Below are 22031 nucleotides of genomic sequence, written 5' to 3'. Positions count from 1 at the left end.
CCTCAGATTGTGCAGGAGTCTCCCTTCCTGACGATGGACCTGCTGGAGTCCTGCTTCCCTTACGTCCTGCTGAGGAACGCCTACCACGCCGTCTACAAACAGAGCCTCAGCGCCAGCGCATAGACGCACAGCGAGCGAGTGGCCGAGGCGCCGACATGTACATACAAACACAAACACTACCGCAACACGCCGGCCCATCAAGGCCTCGGCTGAATCCTCTAAAAACCAACACTATATCAGCAAAAAACGTTAACACACTAAAGAAACCGCTAATTACTTTAACCAAAACACAAACACACACACACACACACACACATACAGCTGGATGACCTGAGGGGGGATCAGTGTCTTTATTTCTATCATTGTTTTCCATGATGTTGCTGGGGACCATGACCACTGCAACACCTAATATACAATGTTTTATTGAACAAAATATAAAGATATAGTATATATATAAAGCTGACACTGAAATATTCCTTTTTTTTCTCCTTTATTTTTTAATTTTAATAGACGTTTTGAGATTTCTATTGTCAAGCTGAAACTTCTCTGATGATTTGGATGCTTACTTTTTGGGAATGCATTGGTTCTGATGGGCTGTGGAGGTTCTTTTGGTCGTCGAGGACGACGGGTCAACGCCGAAAAACACGTTACTCATAGGTTTCCACACACTGACAGACATTACGAACTGATACTTACCTAACAATCTTTCATCACATAAAAACCGTACATTTGTATAACATGGTGATGCATTTTGGATTTTGTTTTGTTTAGTTTTTTTTCTAGGTAGTGGTAACACAAACCTTTTTGTGGGTAAAGATATGCTATCTGTATTCTACTTCGATGTGAACTGAACCTGTCTGTTTTTAATGTTTCTGTTTTATTTTTATGATGATGACAATGATGACCATTTGCCAAATGTGTTGACACTAAAAAAAAAAAAAAAAAAAAAATCTTGTGTATCAGGGCTTGGAAGTGGTGAAGTGTTTTATTAATGGTGTGTGTTGCCTTTTTTTTTTTATTTTTTTTTCTTTTTTTTTTTTTTTTTTTTTAAGTGCGACTGTGCGGCAGCTTTGTTAGCAGGAACAAAAACTGAGGGAACAAGTGACAGGAACGGCTGCAGACATTCCCCTCAGCTGTTCCCTCTTCGGAGGGCCTTATTGGAGCAGACTTGGTGTTTTCCTCGCCCCGTTTTTACACTCGTGAAGTTGAAAGCTGAGCATCCACACTCCGAGGTTTAATTAATCCGTTGTGCTTAACTTTATTAACAGGAAATAAATTCAGCCAGTTCCTCTGATGGAAAAGCAACTCAAACGCTAATCCACCTCTGACCTGTGAAACTACAAAAACCTGGAGCTGCAATAAGACTAAATAAATATATATATGTAAACACTTCTGGTGTTGTTTTCACTGGACTTTTCTTATCAGCTGTATGTTTACAGTTTGGTATTAGGATTTAAAGGGACAAATGGAAAACCTCTGCAATATTTTATTTTAATTCTCAAATGTATATTTTTTTATTTTTATCTTAGTATATCTATATATAGATGCATATGTATATACATATTGATATATCTATCTCTGTGTGTGTGTGTGTGTGTATATATATATATATATATATATATATATAAGGGTATATATATATATAAGGGTATATATATATATAAGGGTATATATAAATATATATATATATATATATATATATATATATATATATATATATATATATATATATATATCTATCTCTATATATATATATATATGCTGTTTGTCCTCGTACAAACAGCATATTAACCTTTTAACCGTCCTGTGATCTTAGCTCGACACTCGGTGCTGCTCATAACAGCAGTGGTTTCTGATGGATGTACTGACCTGTAGAGCAGAGGTAAGTACAAAATATGTAGTGATTAAAAACAGTTAATCATCCAGAAGGAATCTTTGATTTGGATACACTTTGACACGAGTGCATTGTATTGCACATGGCTGGTAGGGTATGTTTGACACCAGAGAGTATTTGTGGAGTGTTAATGGCAGCTGCTTGTGTGTCCAACCTTTAAGTACATAAAGTATATTCTATTATATTCTGTTCTATAGCGCTTTGGACCCAGCGCCACTGCGTTTACGTCTTGCGCAGTCGCTCGGCGCCATCTTTAAAGGCCACATACCAAAACAAACTATTTCGGCGTTTTCATTGTGTTACCGACCGCAGTGAAGTTGTTTTCAAGTTGGATATTGGATATCCGCGCTCCGCGCAGTAAGGGGCGTTTAGCTCAAGGTAGATCCGATTTATGAACGCTAATTCCGGCCAGCTGTTCTCTAGCGCTATGAGGTTCACTTGGGGACCGTCAATTTCCGAACCAAACACTCCTGTAAATAAATGCCTTGACTTGTGACCAACTGATACAAAAAGTGATAATCCATGCTATTACACGAGGCATAATATCCTCTATTAAAATTTAAAGTCATATTCGATATTTTAAGTAACTTTAATATTAAATAATGTTTTCTTCAATAGCTTCCAAATCCTGTGCCCCATTAAATCAAAATCAGTGTGAAATTGTAGATGAAGCACACTCATCTTTATTACATTTTGACCCTTTTACTTTTTTAACTAATTTTATATTTTGAAAATGTTCATAAAATGTATTACCTCATATGATCATCACATTTGTTACCTGTAATGTTAAATTATATCAAATTCTAGGACAGGATCTATTTCATTACATGTTCACTTCTTACCTGAAATATGTTAAATACAACAAATATTTCCTTAGTGTGATCTATTTCATAACTTTCACCTTTATTGTTTACTCTAAACTGTGTAGTTACACATTAAATGTTTAAAGACGGGCTCTTTCATCTGGTTTGATTGTTTACATTAAATGTTTACTGCAAAATTTCTGATTATATAATTGTTTACTTTAATCACATAACTTATTTCTTTAAAAATATAATCTTTCATTACATGTATGTTTATTACCTGAAATATTTTAAATATCAAATTATTACTTAAAAATGTGATTCATTTCATCACGTTTACAGGCTACTTGAAGAGCTTGAATCAAATGTTTCATGAATTTTTACCACATTAAATTATTAAATGAGAGAAAACAGCCACTTCCAGCTGAACACAAATAGTTCATGTTTCTAACTTGTTTTAACTTGTATTCTGACTCAATGCATGTTTGGTGAGGAGTTTCCAGGTTTAATGTGGGAAAGTGTCTCACCACCATCACCCTAATGTGTAGCTTCCTCCACAGACTACAGTCTGTTGTCAGTCTGACTTGTTAACGTTTTAACTTGAAAACATCAAATTTATGTATTGTCAGAAGAAACCAAAAATAAATTAAAAAAGAAAAAAAAAATTCAACACAAATCCACCAAAACAACACTTTTGATGATTGCCAAAACTCATTTTGAGCATTTTTGTTTTCACTCTTGCATGTTAGTTTCTTTCAAATAAAAACTATAAAACCATTTGCAGATGGTACATATCTCTGCGGAAGAGTGTAGCTACACCCTGGGTACAAAAAAAAATAGAGCTAAAAACTAATCCAACCCAGAAAGAGCCCTGCTGTCTGGCAGAAACCAGCAGGGGGCACTCTATTGAAACTCTTACTAAGACGCAAAAACAGCGCTTGTACATTGTATGTTCAAAATATTATCTTGGTGAATCAGCTCTTATTAAAAATAGTTTGTGTAAAAACATTGAGTCAGTTAAATATCACTGCCTGATGTAGAAATAGCAAAGGTACAATATGATAACATATTGTTCATCTTATCTGAATTAGAAAACACGACAGCAGGGTTTCCCAAAGTACGACCCCAACACCAATTTAAGAATGGTAGAAATTATCCAGGACAGTCGGTTGGAAAAAAAATACTTTTTTTTTTTTTTAGAAGTATTAAAAAAAAGTGTAGATGGGAAATCATCTACATGTATGGCATATGCTTACAAATAAAAACCTTAAAATAGAAATGTTAGATACAACATAAACTGAGTCTTTTATGAATCACATTTTCATTCATTCTAGTTTCATAGTAAGTCAGAACACAAACATCGGTGGCTTTCACTCAACAGCAGACTTTGATGTTTCCATTCATTAAATGGGGCTAAATACAGTATTTTTGAAACGTGACCCAAATCCCAATCTAATTGATATGTATCTTTCCTTTTCATATTTCAAACACTCATTTACAGATTCATTTCCTGTTAAGGTCTGACCACTTTGTTTATTTTACTAAAGTATCTTTTAGGTGTGACAAATTTGTTAGTTTTAGTTATTTTTTCTTTTTCTTAAAAAAAAAGGCGTTTTGAATGTCAACGTAAATTTTTGCTTAACATTTCAGCTGTAAGGACTTGAGAGCAAATTTGCCTAGCTCTTAAAATGCACATCACACACGTAGATGGGAAATCATCTACATGTATGGCATACATTTGATTTGCTAAGCTAGGCTAAGGTAGCCCACACTGCTTTCATAGCCTGACTTTAAAAATGTTATAAATTACCTTTTGAATTAGCAGAGACAAACAGAATCTCTGTCCCTAAATTCTGGGAAGAAAATTGCTGTGTTGGTAGGAAGTTCTAGACTGGAGCTTCTGGAGGCGGTCAGGTTACCAGGACAAATACCAGTTTACCAGGACAAATAGAACCACAGGACCAATTTTTTCCTCATGTGATACTTTGCATTTCAGCTGAAAGAAGACATCCTGAAATAAAGATAAGCATTTTTGTTACAGTCACATGTCATTTGTACATGCCTAGATAACAACATAAGTAAAACGAAAAAAAGGCTCATTTTACCCCACTCTCCCTGCTAATTAAACTAATATTAGCTCAAGCTAATGTGTCATTAAAACTGGAAGTGGGAGAAAAACATTTTTAAGTGTCTATTTTCATTAAGCTTTTTACGGTTTCTGTTTCTTATACATAAAATGAAAATATTAATATTTTATCAGTTGAAGAATTATTTTCTAAATTTCTTTCAAATCTTTGACCTTTGTAAGTTTAGCTAACTGCTATAGCTAGCTAATGTGACTATCCCGTTGTAGAAAGCAGCTAATTGGCAAACAATTAAAACTGCACACTTTATATCCTAAACTTAAGGAAAGTCTAAAAGCTGTAAACTTACAGCCTCAAATTCTTTTCCGTCACTTTTTAAATGGTATTTGCCTAATTGTCATATAGATTAGAAATGAAACAATTCACAATGTAAGAATAGAAAGGGTGAATAGAAGCAGTACACCATTTTGATTGTGTGCTGTCTCTCAGAATAAGCTGACTGATACAGATGGAAGGGTTGGAACAATAAGTGTGTAAACTGATAGTTTGTGTGTAGAACATGATGGTGAGATACTTCAGCAGGTACAGTTTGTTTACATGCTCACATAAAAAAAAAAAAAAGATTTTCTCTTGTAACACTGTGTGAGCTATCACTCTGATAGATTCCCTGTCATGTTAGTACTATATTTGATTTGATGTAGGCGTTCATCTTGATGTTTCCAAGCTTCAAGATCTATGCCTGCTTCTTCTGTGCTGAAGTGTCTTTGCTGCTGGTGGTGATCAGTCATCCCTGATGGCTCCCTCTTCTTCCTCAGGTACAGTTCTTTCCAGTTTACCTTCATTAAAAAAAAGAAACAGTCACCATCACTAGAAAAATTTTTCCTCCATTCAGTTCAGCCCAGTCTTCTACCCTGATGAGATGATGCATTTACTTCGCATCTTAGCTAACTAGAATATCATCAAAAAGTTAATTTATTTCAACAATTCAGTTTGAAATGTGAAATGCATCATTTTTTTATGTTCAACTTATGCAGATAAAACAATGTGAAATTTAAACAAGACTTGAGTAAATGTGGTGAATTTTCAGTTGTTTCCTTCTCATTTAACAATTCAATTCAACAAAAAGGTCAGGAGTCTAATTTAAATCTGTGTAAAGATTTATTTTCATACAAATGTAGTAAAGAGAATCAAAATGTAAACGAATTATTTTACAGTTACCCATATCTATTGATAAGCAATACAAGTAACAAACCAAGCTAACAACTATGGCCAACACTAAAAATGTCTTCTGCTGTTGAGCAGGCTTCTAATTGAAGTATTTCATTAAACAAAAGTTCTCTCCTTAATCTGGATTTTTTTCAACACACACACACACACCTAACATAGCAACGTGATTGACTAGTATGCCTCCAGGTTGTGAAGTTTTTCTGTTGAGTCAACAGACAGTGTGGTGTAATACCAGTAGCTCCACCCTAACCACATTACAATTGTCCTCTGAACTGTAGGAGTCCAAGGACTGTTGAGTTATTGGTCACACAACATTCGGGCTGCTTTTACAATGTCAGCAAACAAAATAGCGTATCATTCCAAACTCTGCCGAACCGCTCAGTGAAAATGAGACATAAGGCTGTTGACAATCAAGGAGGATTACAGTCCAGCTTTTCATTTCTTTGAACTTGTTGGTCTTCAGGCTCCCACATGATATGAGTCATGAAGTGCATAATCTATGAGCTGCATTGACTTTCTGCACCCATGGTTGGGATTTTGAAGTCAAGAGCACTAAACCTACAGATTTAGCAAATTTGAGCCATTTGGGCACCCTGTTTGTTTCTCCATCAGGGCAGCCTTCGCACACGTGTCAGCATGGAAGAGAGAATGGCGGTCACGCTGCGCGTTCTCACCACTGGGTGAATAGATTCTCAACTGTATCAGCTCGGTGTCACATGTACTGTGTGACACTGGCTACACATATGCAGTCATAAAAATGTATTTTTGCACGGAGATGCCAAGCGGACATCCGCTTTGAGTCTGCTTCGAATACACGCAGACCTCCGTGGACTGAATAAGGCCAAATATGTGGGACCTTTAGAAGGAACCAACAAAGGCAATAAATGTTTGTCCATCAGATTTGGATGATTCTTTGGATCCCAGGCAATACCCAGTATCAGTTTTACAGCTGTTGAAAGAACATGTTTCTCATATGTGGGAGGTCCACCAGTGGACGATAAAGCAATACAAGTAGCTCAGACAAGTCACTTCTTATTTTACTGCCAATAGCAGGCTATGTTAATTAAGACAAACTGAATGATTTTCTAAACATTCTGGGAAATTAGGCCAGACTTGAGGAAGCTACAACTTGTTTACACACATCTCACATTAGCAAGCCTCTCTCTTACTCCTGGATGTCCTGGTCACATCCAGGAAGCAGACGACATGGAGGATCTCCGATCAACTCCAAGCATGAGAAATTCAACTAAACCTTATTAGACAAGACATCTCTCTCTCAAGAAAATCTCTCTAGGTATAAACGAGGAACTTTTTAACTTGCATTCATTGTGATCCCACAAACACAGATCCAGTCAACAATTCTTTGTGTGTTTTCTTGGAATCAAGGTCAAAATTTAGATGAAAATAAAAAAAACAAACAAAAAAAACAAAAACAAAACAAACATGTCCAGATGTACAGATAGCATAAAAGACAACAAATGACAACATACGAGTAACTGAAGACAGGTTTTTGTCATTCTTTGAGTGGAAGATGAAACACAAACTGGTCAGATCTCTGATAAATTTATTTTCTTTTGCATTTTTGGAGGACTTTGTTCCTGAGGTTGTTCAGTATTTTGGGGCCCATGTCTACTAGAAGAAACAGTGGGGGGGTGGGGGGGGTTTTCTCTTGTTCTCCATACACTCTTCTTTAGAAAAACATTGAAGTTATTTCAGCTGCTAATGCAGCAACATGAACACTGGGTCTCAGTCGGCCGGTACCGTCCCTGATGGGGGAACCTCTCATAGCTTGGGTTTGTTTACATCATTTCAAGGAATAACAGTGGAACATTAGAACATTTCAATTTCATCCAAACTTTTTTCATATTATTCTAAAAATAGAGGACTTAAATCTGCCTTATTGTTTAAGAAGATGACACTCAGACATTTGTTTGCCCTTAATATTGATTTATTCACAGCCACATTTTAAAAATTCAGACTGACCCAATCAAACCAATAAATAAATAAATAAATAATCAAAGTAGTAATTAAGTGCTGGATATTAGCAAAGTAGAGCAGTATTGGAATAAGCGGGAAGCAGACAGGAGAACAGTTGGTTAATGAGACACAAAAGGACAGAAGTGATGTTAGACGAAGCAGCAGCAGCTATCGGGAGATGGAGTCGGGGCTGGGCGCGTCTTTAGCTTTGGTGATGGACAAATCTGAGAGGGAAACGTGCAAAAAACCACAAGAGAAGGAGAAACCCACAGGGAAAGACAGAGTTAGAACCAGCAGTAGAGTTTTATCAGGAAACACTAAACAGAACGACTTGGCTTTTTAATGTTACGACAGAGTATTATGGTCACACGAAGAAAATGAAACATTAAAAGGATCAAAACAAAGGCAAAGGCTATTACAAGAATAAAGTCATGACATACAGTCATAGAAGAGTAAAATCATAAAATTACCAGAGTATAGTTATATGAGGGTAAAGTTCAAATAAAAAGAAAAAGTCTTTGTATTAGAAGAATGAATTCATAGTATTGTGAGAATTATTATAGTATTACAAAATGTCATACAAGAGTAAAGTCGAAATGATATAATAAACTCTTAGTGTTAAAAGAATAAATTCATAAGATTTGACTTTAGTCCCCTAATATTATGACTATATTCTCATAATTTCATTTTTACATTTTTATTTTTTCTTAGTATGGTCATAATACTCTGTCGTATAATCTAAATATCAAATGTTTGCTTGCAAGTGTAGATTTTATAGCTTTTGTAAAATAAATTTGATGTTTACAAACATTAGAGGCCTTTTTTTTTGTTTTGGTTTACGTGGCTCTATCTCGCTCTACACACCAGAGAGAAAAACAATCTCCTGCAGCTGATAAGAGCTGCTTTGACAGAGCGAATCACAAGTGACCGACAAATTCTTCCAGAACTGGAACATTGTATCTTCACTTTGGAAAGAAACCAAGGAAGCAGAAGTTACAGTTCATGTGAATAAAATGAAAACATGAATGATGATATGATTTGGATAAGTAAAGATAACTGAGAAAACAGAAAAACTGCAACCATGCAGTGACTTGACACTAGCTAAATGAAAATCAAATTGTTTTAAAGTGGAAATGGGAGTAAAATCTTGTCATATTGGTAAAGATTTACTATATAAAAATGCTTATTTATGAAACAATGTATGTTTTTTCTTCTAATAAATTAAGTTTTTTCAAGATGAGACCAGTGAGACTGAGCAGAGGAACATATTTTAAATATAAAAAAGGACCAAAAACGTACTAATAACTGATTACAACTTTGTTCTTTTGCATTAAATAGTAATGAAAAATAATAATAGCAGAATTGGATTCTGTAAAATTGAATAAATATTAGATAACATGTGTGAACTGGCACCTCATGAATAAACAGAACTGCACAGTTGTAGCTCTGACTTTGAGAATTTTTTCTGTATTTATTTTGTTAAATTGTAACTTTAAAAAAAATTATTCTCAAAAGATTAACTGTGTTGTATCTGTTTTAGTCAGTTAACAGTACATTTTTCAAACACCCAGTTTGAGTTTATATTTGCACTTCTTTTCATTTTTACTTGAGGCCAATTTTTCAGACAATAATTCTGTCTAAAGTACATTATGCAAAGTATATCAATCAAATTAGTCTATAACATTACAATTTATATATATATATATATATAAAAAAAACTTGATCTAAGAAACAGTTTACCGCCTGAGCTGTTGCTCTCTGCCACGCCTCTCTCCTGATTGGTTAACAGCAAACACGCCTCATTTCCATTGGCTTCCTCTGGCTGATTGTGATTGGCCCACATGGAACCAGTGGCATACAGTTGCGCTGTGATTGGGCTCAGCTGGCTGTCTGTTTCACTGAGCCCCTCCCCCAGGAGATGTTGCTCCACCCCCAGCCCAAGGTCTGAGGAGAAAACAGCACCTCTAGTGGAGAGACATTTGAACTACAGGTGCAATGCTGCAAAATGAAAGCAGTCTTTTTAAGAAAACTAGGGGGGAAAAAAACTATAAAATGATAAGTAAAGATTCTAACTGAAAAAAGGGAAAAATACAAGAGTCCAGTAGTCCAGTGTGTTGGTTAGACCATAAATATTCTAAGTTTCCGGGTTCCAATCCAGAGGTTTACATCTCTCTGGATTTTTAGCACTTGTAGAAAACGCTGCAGTTTTGCAGTCTGCAATAGAGATACACTGATCCGATATCAATATCATGCCTGATCTATGAGAGCAGATCTATTCAATATAACTCTGTGCTTTGTGCTCCAAGCAGCATCATGCTTTATTATTTAATTTACATAATATTAACAATTCCTAATAGCTCTTTCTGAACTACGGCACTCAAAAGGTCTGTTAGTTGATTTTACAAGGTAGTCAAAATATTGTTTCTGTCAGTTTCAGTTTATTTATTATGAATTTTGGATTAACTGCTATACTCCTGTTGTTTTTATTTATTGTTTCTTGTTTGACCAGGCTTGTGAAGCTGTTGGTGTATGTCAGTGTGCTGTACCGGTGCAGAGTTATTAAATAAATTTGTAATTCAGTTCATTTATGTCTGTGTTTCAAAACAAAGAAACGTTTTAAGTTAATTCTGCACTTTTTTTCTGTATTAGTGTCGGCTGAGGGCTGCACAGTGGCGCAATTGGTAGAGCTGTTGCCTTGCAGCAAGAAGGTTCTGGGTTCGATTCCCGGTCCGGGGTCTTTCTGCATGGAGTTTGCATGTTCTCCCTGTGCATGGTGGGTTCTCTCCGGGTTCTCCGGCTTCCTCCCACAGTCCAAAAACAAGACTGTCAGGTTAATTGTTCTCTAAATTCTCCCTAGGTGTGAGTGTGTGTGTGAATGGTTGTTTGTCCTGTCTGTTTTCTGTGTTGCCCTGCGACAGACTGGTGACCTGTCCAGGGTGAACCCGCCTCTCGCCCGGAACGTTAGCTGGGGATAGGCACCAGAAACCCTCCCGACCCCATTAGGGACAAAGGATGAATAGGAAATGGATGGATGGATGGATGGATGGATGGATAGTGTCGGCTGATACTAGACCTCAGAAATCGGGACCAGTATTGCTATCGGAAGAGAAAAAAGTGTATCTGTGTATCCCCACTTTAAAAACATTACTATCATACTAACCACACAAGAGAGAAAAATGTGTGGCTCCTAATCCCTCCTCCTCCTGTGTCTCTGCGCTGTGATCCAGTCCAGGTCTTGCTGAGTGTTTGGTGCGTTGGCAGTCACTCAGGAGGCTTTTAGCAGATTCACCCGGCTGGGATCGATTAAAGAAAAGCTTTTACACTCCAACTCTTCCCAGAATCGAGTCAGCGCTCGTTACGTGTAATCATGTATTGCGCATCTTCTTTCCCCTCGTTTTTTTTTTTTTTTTTTTTTGAACATTCACTTTTTCCAACAAGCAGTTTATGTTAAATGTATTAGAGAAAACATTTTTACTTGACCTCCTTCAAACTTCACTGCAGGAAGTGATTCTGATTCTGCTTTGCTGCAAGAAACTGTTTGATGAATTATTCACGGCTGAGCCATCATACAGGTGCACTTTGCATTGTTTTGTTGCCATTAGATGAGCTGAAGCTTTTTGAAAAGTGATAAAACTGATGTTCTCACTGCGCAAACGTAGAGCCAAGAATACCAACAGTGAGGAGCTGCACTGCCTTGTAGAAATATTCTGATGCTTTTGTTCTCTTCTACATTTAGTCATAATACGACCACACATTTCTATGCTTTATTATCGGGGTTTTGTGCAATAGCCCCACAGAAATTGGTGAAAGATTGTGAAAATTACACGATTTCCACAAATACTTTGATGAATCTCTTCTGGGGGAATATTTCACAACTTTTACAAATCTACAGACGGAAGGGGTTGTCCAATAGTAGCCGCGTTTTCTTTACAAATCTGACTCCAATGTAACACAAAAAAAACAGAACTTCTCAATTGCAGTGTTTCCATTTGAGAAACACCACAATTCAGTGTTTTCCCACTCAGTTGCAGTTATGTGTTCATAAGTCAAAGTAATGATCTAAATCCAAATGAGAATGTGAGGCAAATAAAAATCCAGCCTCTGTGAGTTTGAGCTGTTGTGCTGGACTAAAGGTTCAGTTTCTAGCTGCTAGAACCTGGAAGTGGTTTTACAAAAATAGTGACTTCAGTTTTAATAATAATGTAAGATGATTTATTTTTTTCCTTTTCAATTCAAGTGGTTACATACAAGATGGATTACTTACTAAAGCTGATCTATACCTAAGGATTTGTGCTGTGCCTTTAAGAGGAGCTGTTTCTTTCTCCTTTGTTGTTTTCTTTTTTTTTTGTTTGTTTGGGTTTTTTTTTTTAGCAAGGCCTGAGACGGTTCTGGTCTGTTAACGTAAAGGTTGAATAAAAGTCTGGAGAGCTATGCTGCTCCCTCTCTGTCTCCACACACCACCTCCTATTTTATGGTAACGCACATTTACCTCACATCATGGTGTTACCAGAATATTACATAAATTGTGTGGTTATGAAATGTGTTCCTCCCCAGCATCACACCACCAACTGGACTCCACTGACAACAAGACCAGAGGCTAAAAAAAGAAAAGAAAAAAGAAATCGAATCCAGTCAGAAAAAACAGAAACTATGAAAACAAGTGGAAAAAGCAGAAAACAGAAAACAGAAAGGAAAACACAACCAAACAGGAAGGAAACCATCAGGTATATTAGCTGAAATACAACTAAGCAGATTCTAAACAGGCAGTAATAAATAACATGTTTCAGTATCAAAAAATTTTATCATTCTGTTACTAAATTATGGCACAAGTAGACCTAATATCAGTTGGACAACAATCAGGCCTGCACAAGTTTCTAAGACAAAATCTGGTTATGTTTTTATTAGATTTCCCAAGTGCTTTATTATTACCACAAATGTATTTAATCAGGAACAAGACATAAAAGCAATGTTAGATTTAACAGAAACCATTGTCCAGTCTGTAGGCTAAGCTAAATGCTAATTAAATAAAAGCTAATTCATAGACCCAGTCTTTGGTTAGGTTTTTAAAAGTGAATCTGAAAATGGAATAACACAAAGAGACCTGATTAATACTAAGTAAAGTAAGATTTCTATACAATCGAGGCGCTAACTTATCAAACTACTTTTACAAAGAAACCTGAGAGAAACAGCAAAATGAGCCTGAAAGAAAGAAAGGAAGGAAGGAAGAAAGAACGAAAGAAAGAGTAGAGAAAAGGTTGTGAGCAGTGTGGGCTGTTTGGGTTTGATGGTTTTGTTCCTGAGTTCCATTCTCAGTCCATTCCCTCTCTGGAGGCACCGCACACCAATCGAATCTTTAAAAAGCCTGACCTGCCAATGCTGATTTTGGCAAATACCAATTTTTTTTGGGTCTGAAAATCTACTAAATATAGTAAAACAGTTGCCAAGTTGGGAGCAGTGAGGTGACTATTGTTAACTGCACATGTTCAGACATGTATGTAGAGCTTTTCAGATCGGTTTCACATGTATCAGCCTAAGATTAAAGCAGCGGTATGTAACTTTTATAAAAAAAAACCATTTTGTTACATTTTTCACCATGTGAGGAGACAGGTAGTCTGTGAAAAGATTGATCCTGAGCTACTTTTGCATCACTCCCAACCAAAACCAATCAGTCACAGCCATGAGGAGGGTCTTAGTGCTGCCAATCATGCTCATGAACACGCTACTCAATGTGTTAATGGTGGAGAAACAATTTACTGTTACAGGAAAACCGTTAATCTGTCGTCACCAGTGGCTGTTCTAACTCGCCTTAGCATTCAGGACAGACTGCTAGCTGCAGCGTTGTGGGGACAGGAGGATGAGCAGCGCCACATGGAGTGTGATTGACAGTGCAAAGACCCGCCTCCTGGCTCTGATTGGTGGTTTTTAGTTAGCACTGGGAGAAGGTAGAGCATCTCAGTTTTTTTCACAGATCATCTCTCATACCATACCGGCACAACATGGTGAGTTTAAAAAAATATGTAAAAAAAAAAATTGTTCTATTAAAGTTATACACTGCAGCTTTAAGGAAACCAGGGGGTGATTTATCAGTGCACCCGCATTTACAACATCTGTTATTTTCATTCAGCCCCTTTAATGATCAGCGAAAAAACTTTAAAATAAACCAGAAGACTTTCCTCGAGTCAAAATGGTTTTCATTCATTTTTATAGGAATGTTGAACTTTTCTAACCGATATGAAGTCAGGATAGAAGCGTTTACCTTTCATTGATGGGGGGGCGTATGTGCTCTGCTTCCTCTGAGCGGCGTCTGACGCCTGCAAGACAAAACCCCAGAACTACTGAGAATCCCAAAGAATCAATATGTTGGTAAGAAAGAGAAAACTAATTCTGACTGTGAGCTCATAAATACTGTGTGTAAAATGAATTTAGAGGGAAATCTACTCTGCAGTTATTTGTTTCCACATGCTGCTGTGAGGCTTTAACTGTGTAAAAATCTCATATGTGAGTTGATTCAACATTTGAAGAAACTCAGTATGACAGTAAAAAAAAAAAAAAAAAATCACGACTCTAATCATTCAAAAGATGTGCTTCCCTCATTATAAATGATTTCTTTAGTATTTTAGGAGTTAACATCAAATAAAGATAATCTGAAGAAATGCACAATGCAGTTTTTAGGCTGCAGTTTAATGAACAAATTGAAAAGAAAACAGAAATACTACCATGTTAAATCTAGAAGTAACTATGATTATGTATATTTTTTAGGTTCAGTTTTCTGGTCAGATTTAGCTGGGATTACTTGTTAATCAGGACAGATTACAGACTTAGTTTCAGTGTGAGCTGTAGTCGTAGTCTGAGTGTGTTCCCCTCAGACGGACCTCCGGCTTCCAGCAGCTCTGTGCTGCTTCTAATGTGACAGTGTGTGTGTGCGTGTGTGTGCGTGTGTGTGTGTGTGTGTGTGTGTGTGTGTCATTACAAGCTTTTTTCCAAACCTGTGGCTCCCCGCTGGTGTTTTGTTGATCTCCAACATCTGCAGGAGAGACAAGCAGTCAGTGGTTCACATTCAAACCGATCAGTAACAGATTTTACTCTGATCTGTTGTTGTTCTCCACATTTTCCGCGTCATTTTGTCTGATTGTTGTTGAAAGTTGTGGTTTACTATTCTGGTTAACGGCCTTTTAAATCAAGGTTTCCATAAAGTTCTGTTGTAGAACTTCCAGGACTTGATGATTCAAAAACTGACCTTCATTTCCTCACATTTGAGGTATTTTTGATACGGGAAAATAAAGAAAGACAGAAAACAGTGAAATGTTTAAAGGACAAGTTCATTTAGAGGAAAAGTTACAAATGATGTTTAAATGTCACATTTGACCTTTGCTGATGGAGCTCCTTTTTATCAATATTTAGTATGAAAATGACACTGAGTGTCAGTCAAAAAGAACAAAACTGTATTCATTAATATATTAAAGCAACAAGGTATTTTAGTGGAATTTTGTGCACTTTTAGTTGTTTTTGTCTAATTTTAAAAGTACGAAAAATAAAATGGATAGATTTATCCAAATCTAAATATTAAATAGACCTAAATCCTAAAACAAAAATCCTAAACACTAAAAGGTTTCATTCTTTTTAAATGAGATACATGTTTTAAACAAAGTTCTTTGTTGTTCCAGCTGCCAGCAGGAGAACTGAAGGAGTTAAAAATGCGTCTCTTTGAAATAACAAGGCGAAAACTGAGATACATTCCAGTCTTTGGCTCTGGAGCTCCTTTGGGTTCATTTTTTATGTCGTTCATGTTGAAGACTCAAGCTAGCAGTTGTCTGGAACCTGAACCTCTGAGTGAAATCAGGCAGATTATTTCATCTGTGGAAGGATTTACAGGAGCTGAGCGCCTGGTTCTGCGTCCATCCGTCCAGCCTGGACGCTCGGATCACTTTACAGAAAGTAATCTAATAAAGCTTCCATTATTGCAGCTGCCGCTCCGTCTCCCTCCAGCTCCCTCCATCTCCCTCCAGCTCCCTCCATCTCCCTCCCTGTGTTTCCTCACCTGTCCCAGGTTGTCTGTAGATCTGCAGGGTGGCCGGGGTCGGTCTCCTGCGGCGGATCTGAGGCCAACACACAATACAAGTAAAACTTAATGAAATCAAACACAAGTTGAGCTGGAAAAACATTGCTTTCGAATATTCAGATGGCAAATACATTAGTTAAAAAAAAAAAACATTTCTTTTATTGCAGCAGCAGAATTTCACCCCTAACATTTATAAACCTCTAACCTTTAAGTTGAGTGAATTTATTCCAGTCATGAGTTGGATCAGATCACTATTTTCTAGCCTGCTGTCTTCAGTAAAGAGTTTCCACTGCCAGCTGGACTCACTGACAGGTGAAGTTAACCCCAAACGTTAACATCGTACTGGTACCATGACAGACGTCTCATGGTTTTTGCAGGCACTGATGTTTTTCAGTTGCCCAACCGACTGAAAAACGGTTGGACGTTTTTCACCCTGACTGTTTCGTACGGTTGAACCTGAAGACGAACGACTGAAGGGGTTTCAGCAATGGGGTGGTCCAGGTCAGCGGTCCGGACCTCTTCCACAATGTAAACAGACAGAATAGCACAGCGACCTGTACTGTACTGACATGAATCCAATCCCAACTCCAACCATGAAGGTTTTAACATGACAGTCAGTCTACAAACTACTGGACTCACCAGAATAAGTTTTCACATGAGAGTGTGTACCAGGAACTGGAAACACAAGTCGGTCTGGCGATAAGATCACTCTTTCATTTTGTACCCAGTACAGAAGGACTCTGCTTTTTTTCACGAGTAATTTTTGTATTTTTCCCCCAAAGCAGATCCGTGTCTCACTTCCTGTCTCAGGCTCAAAACACACCAGATTGTTTTTCAATCCGATTTGATGGAAAATGGAGTCGGTTGAAGTACGCAGCAATTAGAACACGTTAATGTCAATGTGACCTCAGAACGCCAACAATTCACTGCAACAAAATCTCTGACTGTCCAACAAAGAGACATGAGATCCATCTTGTTGAGATCTGATGGGAATGTCATGATTGAGACAGGAAATGAGCTAATACAACATAAAAAATGGATAATCTCGCAACAAAATGATTTAGATTTTTATTGTAAGGCTTTTTGATCATCCCTTCCAGCAGAACCAATAAATATATTCAATATCTGTATGTTAACACAGTTATCATGTTTTGTCAGAAATTAGCTTTATGAACAGAAACTCAGCACATATAAAGTCTACTGACTGAAGACCTTACAGTTAATAAATATTTGATACATTTAGAATATCATGTTCCCTAAAGATTTACGAATGAAAAGTTGTTTTTTAGTTTGTTTAGGTTATTTTACCCTCATACGATCATTTCAGAACCCTGATGAAAACACAGATGAAGTTACAACAATTTCTCCATCTGATTCCATTCAATGCTTTTTTGATTTGTTAAGCCACTAAACTGCCTCATCTGGTGACACATTAATGTAAAGACCAGGTTTGGCTTACACACACACACACACACACCCACACCACTATAAGAGTTAATTATAAAGGTCAGACAAAATGCCCAAGCTTTTAAAACCTGGTGGACATGTTGCCGGTGGCCCCCTAATACAACCACAGCAGGACTCTAAACTCTGATGGCGTCCGGCCTCCAAACGAGGGCCGCCAGTTTAAACTCATAACGTTTTAGGATTTATGAAAGAGCAGCTTCTGTTCCTTCCTTCTGGAGCCTCCAATCACATGCAAGCTAAAGGAATATTACACAATGTTCGGCCTTTTCAGCTCCTCCGCCAGATTTCTACACTTAGAGAGTTCCTGTTTACTCAACAAAGAGGTAAACCATCTGGAGTAAATATGGTATTAATCTTGTGGATTAACCTTTCCGCGTCTCCATGGAAGGAAAACAAGGGAGACTGATTGAGTTGGGAGGAAGCAGCAGAATAAAATCAGCACAGAGAAGATTAAAATTACTCAGGACTTTGGTGGAAATATTTAAATCTTCTAGAAATGGGCATAAACACACACCAGCTTGCAAAGCTTACAAACAAAACTACACTCAGTCGCACAAATATCCGTTGTCATAGCACTACTTGCTGCTCTGCACCCACACACAAAATTCCAGACAAGACTCTGTATGAAGCAGCTTCATTCAGCGCTTCATGTGGATGAACCCTCTGCTGCCCCCAGCAAACATCAGAAAACATGCAAAGAAACTCACATGTTCAGCAGCCTGTGGGTCAATCTGTCCCTGCAGGGGAGGCACAGCAAACTGGATCTTCTTTGGACTGCTGGGCTCCATTACTACTGACTGAGAGGTAGAAAGAAAGACGGGCAGAGAGAGAGAAAGTGTGAAGGAGGGAGGGTAGAAGGAGCGAGGGAGTGGCCTCTCTCTGCCGATGGGGTCCATTATCACTAATTGACAGACTTAGAGGGATGGGAACGGCGGCCAAGGCATTGCACCATTTTCCAAACCACCATCTGAAACAACGAGAAACTGTGTTGCTGTCTTGTGACGTTCAGCAGCAGCTCATGTTTACATCTTCCTGCTGCTTTTATTGTCCTCAGTCAAAGCTGCAGCCCTTAATCAGTTATGAGTATGGCATTGATTTTTATGATGGGAGAGATCATGTGACGATAACAACAAGCATCCATCTTGGAACATTTGCTTAAATTAGAAACAAAGCTGATATTATTAGCAGAGACATCGCTTAGATTCCAACACTGACCTACAGGAGGCGCTAGAGAAGTTCTGGCTAATAATATAATTCAGTTCAGTTCAGAGGATCTTGTTAAGCAGGTGCCAGTGATCGACAGTCACCTTACGACAAAGTAGAAATAGACAAGCCGTGTGATTAAAATCTATTTACACTCAGCTGAAATAAATCCAGTTTTTTTTTTCAGGGTATTCCAGTGGACTGAAAGCCAAGTGAGTTCAATTCAATCCACAAACAGCCTGAGCTCACACACATTCACACACTGCTGTCTGCAGGGTGGAGGCTCTCAGCCTGCTGCTCCATGCTGACGGTGCCTCAGGATGTTCAAACAAACACATTCATGTTTGTCTGACCTTGTGTTGAAATGCTCATCCACATGTCTGCATACATATGGATGATTTTTATTTTGCTCATTTAGAGGTTCTGGAGATGTTCAAAATGATTGAACTAACTTTAAATAGTAATTTATATGTTAGACTCTAAAACAAAAACTTCTCTTTACTCGTTGTCAAGGTTACACGTTGGGAACCTTGAAGAGACGGCCATAAAAATGGTTTGATACAAACAACATTTCAAACTTTACTTTCCAATAAGTAAATGTCACTTTTAATTTTTCAGTTTACAGTTACATTGATTTCAGACACAGTCTTATGTGTATAATAAACCTGTTTCTGTTACATTTTACTGCTGTTGAAGTGAAGAGTGGCCATATTGGAACCAAAAGTCCTTACAGGTCATAACAGTAAGAACACGTAGGTGGGTGTTCCAGTTGACTTTTTGGACTGGGAAGTCAGAATTTCCCAGTTCTGAGTACAACAGGAACACAGCATATGATCAAAGGAAAAAAACCTGAATGTTGAGTGACTGATCAGAAAATCTGCCGTTTTCCTCTTTCTTATTGTTTTGACTCCCTCCACCCCCATAAATAAATGATCAGGAAATAGACTTCATTTTGATTGATTATGATTCCAATGCTGGATTATGAGTAATGGTGTGTGTTATTGAACTGTCTTTGGGACAGATACGGTTTATGGAACACTGAAATATAGTTTTGCATATCAAAGTCAGAACCAAGGTTATCTGTTAAACGACCTTTCCCAAAGTAAACATGTGAATCATCATTTGTACAACAGGTCAGTCGGCGTCCACATCCAGTGTTGTTGACAAAAACTAGGCAACGATTGGTGAAAGACAACGGGTGAAAGAACAGAGGAATAATGACTGAAACCAGGCCAGAAGCAGTGGAGGAAGATCCAAGAGTTGGGGTTGGTGTGTAGGATGAGGTAGGCAGCTGGACTAAAGAGTCTTTCTGTCCCATTCCAGCGGTCATCTTTTTCTTCAAGATGTCCTACCAGCCTAAAACCTTTACAGATTTCTGCTAATGAGCTAATATTTGCTTCAGGGGTGTTGAAGCAGAGGGGTGACCAAAACTCATCCCTCAAGGACTTGGGACCCCTGATACTCCCAACTCAGGTTGAGGAACTGTTGAATTGAGCTTTAGTTGAACATCTACAGCTAAAGTTCAACAAGTTGCCGTTACCATAGCTACCTTAGATACCAGGGCTTCCTTTCCAGGGCGAATCTATTTCTAATCCCGGGTACTGTTAACCATTTCCATCAGAGTCAATGAATGTCAACAAAAATATGTGAAGAACTCGAGTCACGGACGTTTCTGAAGGATAGAGTTACAGCTCAAATAAGCTCCTGCAGCTGTGACCAGTTCTTCCCTGAGCACAAATGACAACAAAGAAAATGGAGATAAGAGAAGAAACAGCATTGAGATAGATGGACATTTTCATGCTGGTATGATGGTGGTGAATGTTACCAAGTGGGAGAAAGTGGCTGCAATGCCTAACAGTTTATTTCTATATCATTTAATCCAATTGGAATCCAGTTTACTATAGAATTAACATTAAGTTCAGGAACAGAAATCAAGTTCAAGCCAGCCATTTTAAATAGTCTATTTTTAAAATTTATATAGATTTAATTTTATTTAAACGGACCGGTTCCCCTCACTGTGTCCACTTCAGTCCAGGATGTGTAGCAATCCCAGTAAATTCAGTCCCAGTTAGAACCTGAAAAGATTGACTCCAAGATTTTTGTCCAGTTTAATTTAATTCAAATCATTTTAATATAGTGCACTTTAATTTAACACGTCTGATTGTCGTTACCACCTTGTCTTTGGATGGTTGGGAGTTCTGGTGCCAACCTTTAGCAGTCACTGGGAGAGAGATGGAGTACAATATGACTGGGATTCTACCGTTTGTTCTTGGTCCGGTTGGAGTTTCAGGCAGAAAAAAAATGTCTTGCAGCATTTTATTATAAAATAAATCTAAAAAAGCCAGTTCCCATCTTTTCTCTGGTCTCTGACTCTCAGCTGTTCTGTGGTCGTTTTCTATCTTCTATCCCCTGCATTAGTTCAGAGATGTTTGCTGGCACCAGTAGTGGAAACCCTTTCTTTTCAGCAGACATCTGGGGAAGCTTAATAGTTACTGTAGGTGGAACAAGCTGCTCACAGATCACACAAAGAGCCTCTTGTTGCTTCCACTCTGCTGGAAATCATCCATTTCTGCTCAGTAAAGGTGATGCAGAAAAAAACTGCTCTGTTGTCTGCAGGAAACTAGCGCCTGTATTTTCCACTCATAATAGTCGATCTCCTCAGCATGGGGTGTGACGTCACACTCCGCCAAATATGATTTTGGTGCAACTGTATACTAATAGCATGTGAGGCATTAAAGCAAAGTGATGAGAGATTCTCTCAGCCTCTTCTTTTTCTAGTTTGATAAAAAGAAAAAAGACATAATGAAACCACATTGATTTGTCATTATCATCACATGATTAAAGAATAAAAACAGTTCTGTGGTAGTGCTGTGATTCCTCCAGGATGTTAAAGGAAATGTTTTTGCTGCTGGTGGAGCTCCGAAAACACCCAGGATTTACCAGCACTCATTTAAAGCCTGGAGCTCTGCTGGTTGTAGTGACCAAAACAAATTGAATTCAGAATCTCTTCTGGCCTGGAAAGCTTCACAAAACGACAGACAGAAGCTCTAAAGACACAACCAAAGAAAAGTCGCTTGTGGGAACAGGAAGAAGGGTTTAAAAATGTCTATTTCAGGGACATCCGTTCTGACTGGAAGAACAGAACATCACACACAACTTTAGTATTAATTGGTTAATCTTTATTTGTTCTCAACATGCTGCATTCACTGTAATCATGAAATGGTATTCCAAAGTCTGTTTGTGTGAAACTAAAGGGGCTTTGAAAACCCCCCCAAAACAAACAGGTGATCTGTAATGATGAAGAAGGTTTAGCCTAA

The 22031-nt window shown here is 37.7% G+C and overlaps 2 protein-coding genes across 6 annotated transcripts in view; one reads left to right on the top strand and one right to left on the bottom strand.

Annotated features, from left to right (window-relative positions):
* Nucleotides 1-1389, top strand: part of nckap1 (NCK-associated protein 1) — a 38350-nt gene extending 36961 nt beyond the window's left edge. For all 4 annotated transcript variants that reach the window (XM_044136675.1, XM_044136674.1, XM_044136673.1 and 1 more), the window contains one exon: nt 7-1389. In XM_044136675.1, coding sequence (XP_043992610.1) covers nt 7-123 — 117 coding nt within the window. In that variant the 3' untranslated portion in view covers nt 124-1389. The remainder of the gene's footprint in view (nt 1-6) is intronic.
* A 464-nt stretch (nt 1390-1853) lies between these two features.
* LOC122842628 (protein phosphatase 1 regulatory subunit 1B-like) lies at nt 1854-18554 on the bottom strand. Of its 2 annotated transcripts, none has more exons than XM_044136670.1 (6): nt 18219-18554; nt 16024-16081; nt 14972-15009; nt 14242-14296; nt 9726-9929; nt 1854-5617 (listed from the first exon to the last, which is right to left on the bottom strand). In XM_044136670.1, exons 1-6 carry the CDS (start codon nt 18405-18407, stop codon nt 5562-5564), a joined length of 600 nt encoding a protein of 199 aa, XP_043992605.1. In that variant the 5' UTR covers nt 18408-18554; the 3' UTR covers nt 1854-5561. The 2 variants fall into 2 exon arrangements, with proteins under 2 accessions (XP_043992605.1, XP_043992606.1); XM_044136671.1 differs by lacking the exon at nt 1854-5617 and adding an exon at nt 7678-8209 and having other exon boundaries at nt 18219-18474.
* Nucleotides 18555-22031: the final 3477 nt, after the last annotated feature.

This window comes from Gambusia affinis, linkage group LG13, assembly GCF_019740435.1.
Source record: "Gambusia affinis linkage group LG13, SWU_Gaff_1.0, whole genome shotgun sequence".
In the NCBI taxonomy this organism is placed as follows: domain Eukaryota; kingdom Metazoa; phylum Chordata; class Actinopteri; order Cyprinodontiformes; family Poeciliidae; genus Gambusia; species Gambusia affinis.
This window is presented reverse-complemented; position numbering and strand designations above follow the sequence as displayed.

What these genes read in the sequence shown, in the direction of transcription:
- LOC122842628 (XM_044136670.1), bottom strand. Translation starts at nt 18,407, where the DNA reads ATGGACCCCATCGGCAGAGAGAGGCCACTCCCTCGCTCCTTCTACCCT. An exon ending in ACCCACAGGCTGCTGAACAT is followed by an intron (nt 16,082 to 18,218) that starts GTGAGTTTCTTT and finishes TGTTGGCCTCAG; the next exon opens with ATCCGCCGCAGGAGACCGAC. An exon ending in CGCCCCCCCATCAATGAAAG is followed by an intron (nt 9,930 to 14,241) that starts GTAAACGCTTCT and finishes TTTTCTCCTCAG; the next exon opens with ACCTTGGGCTGGGGGTGGAG.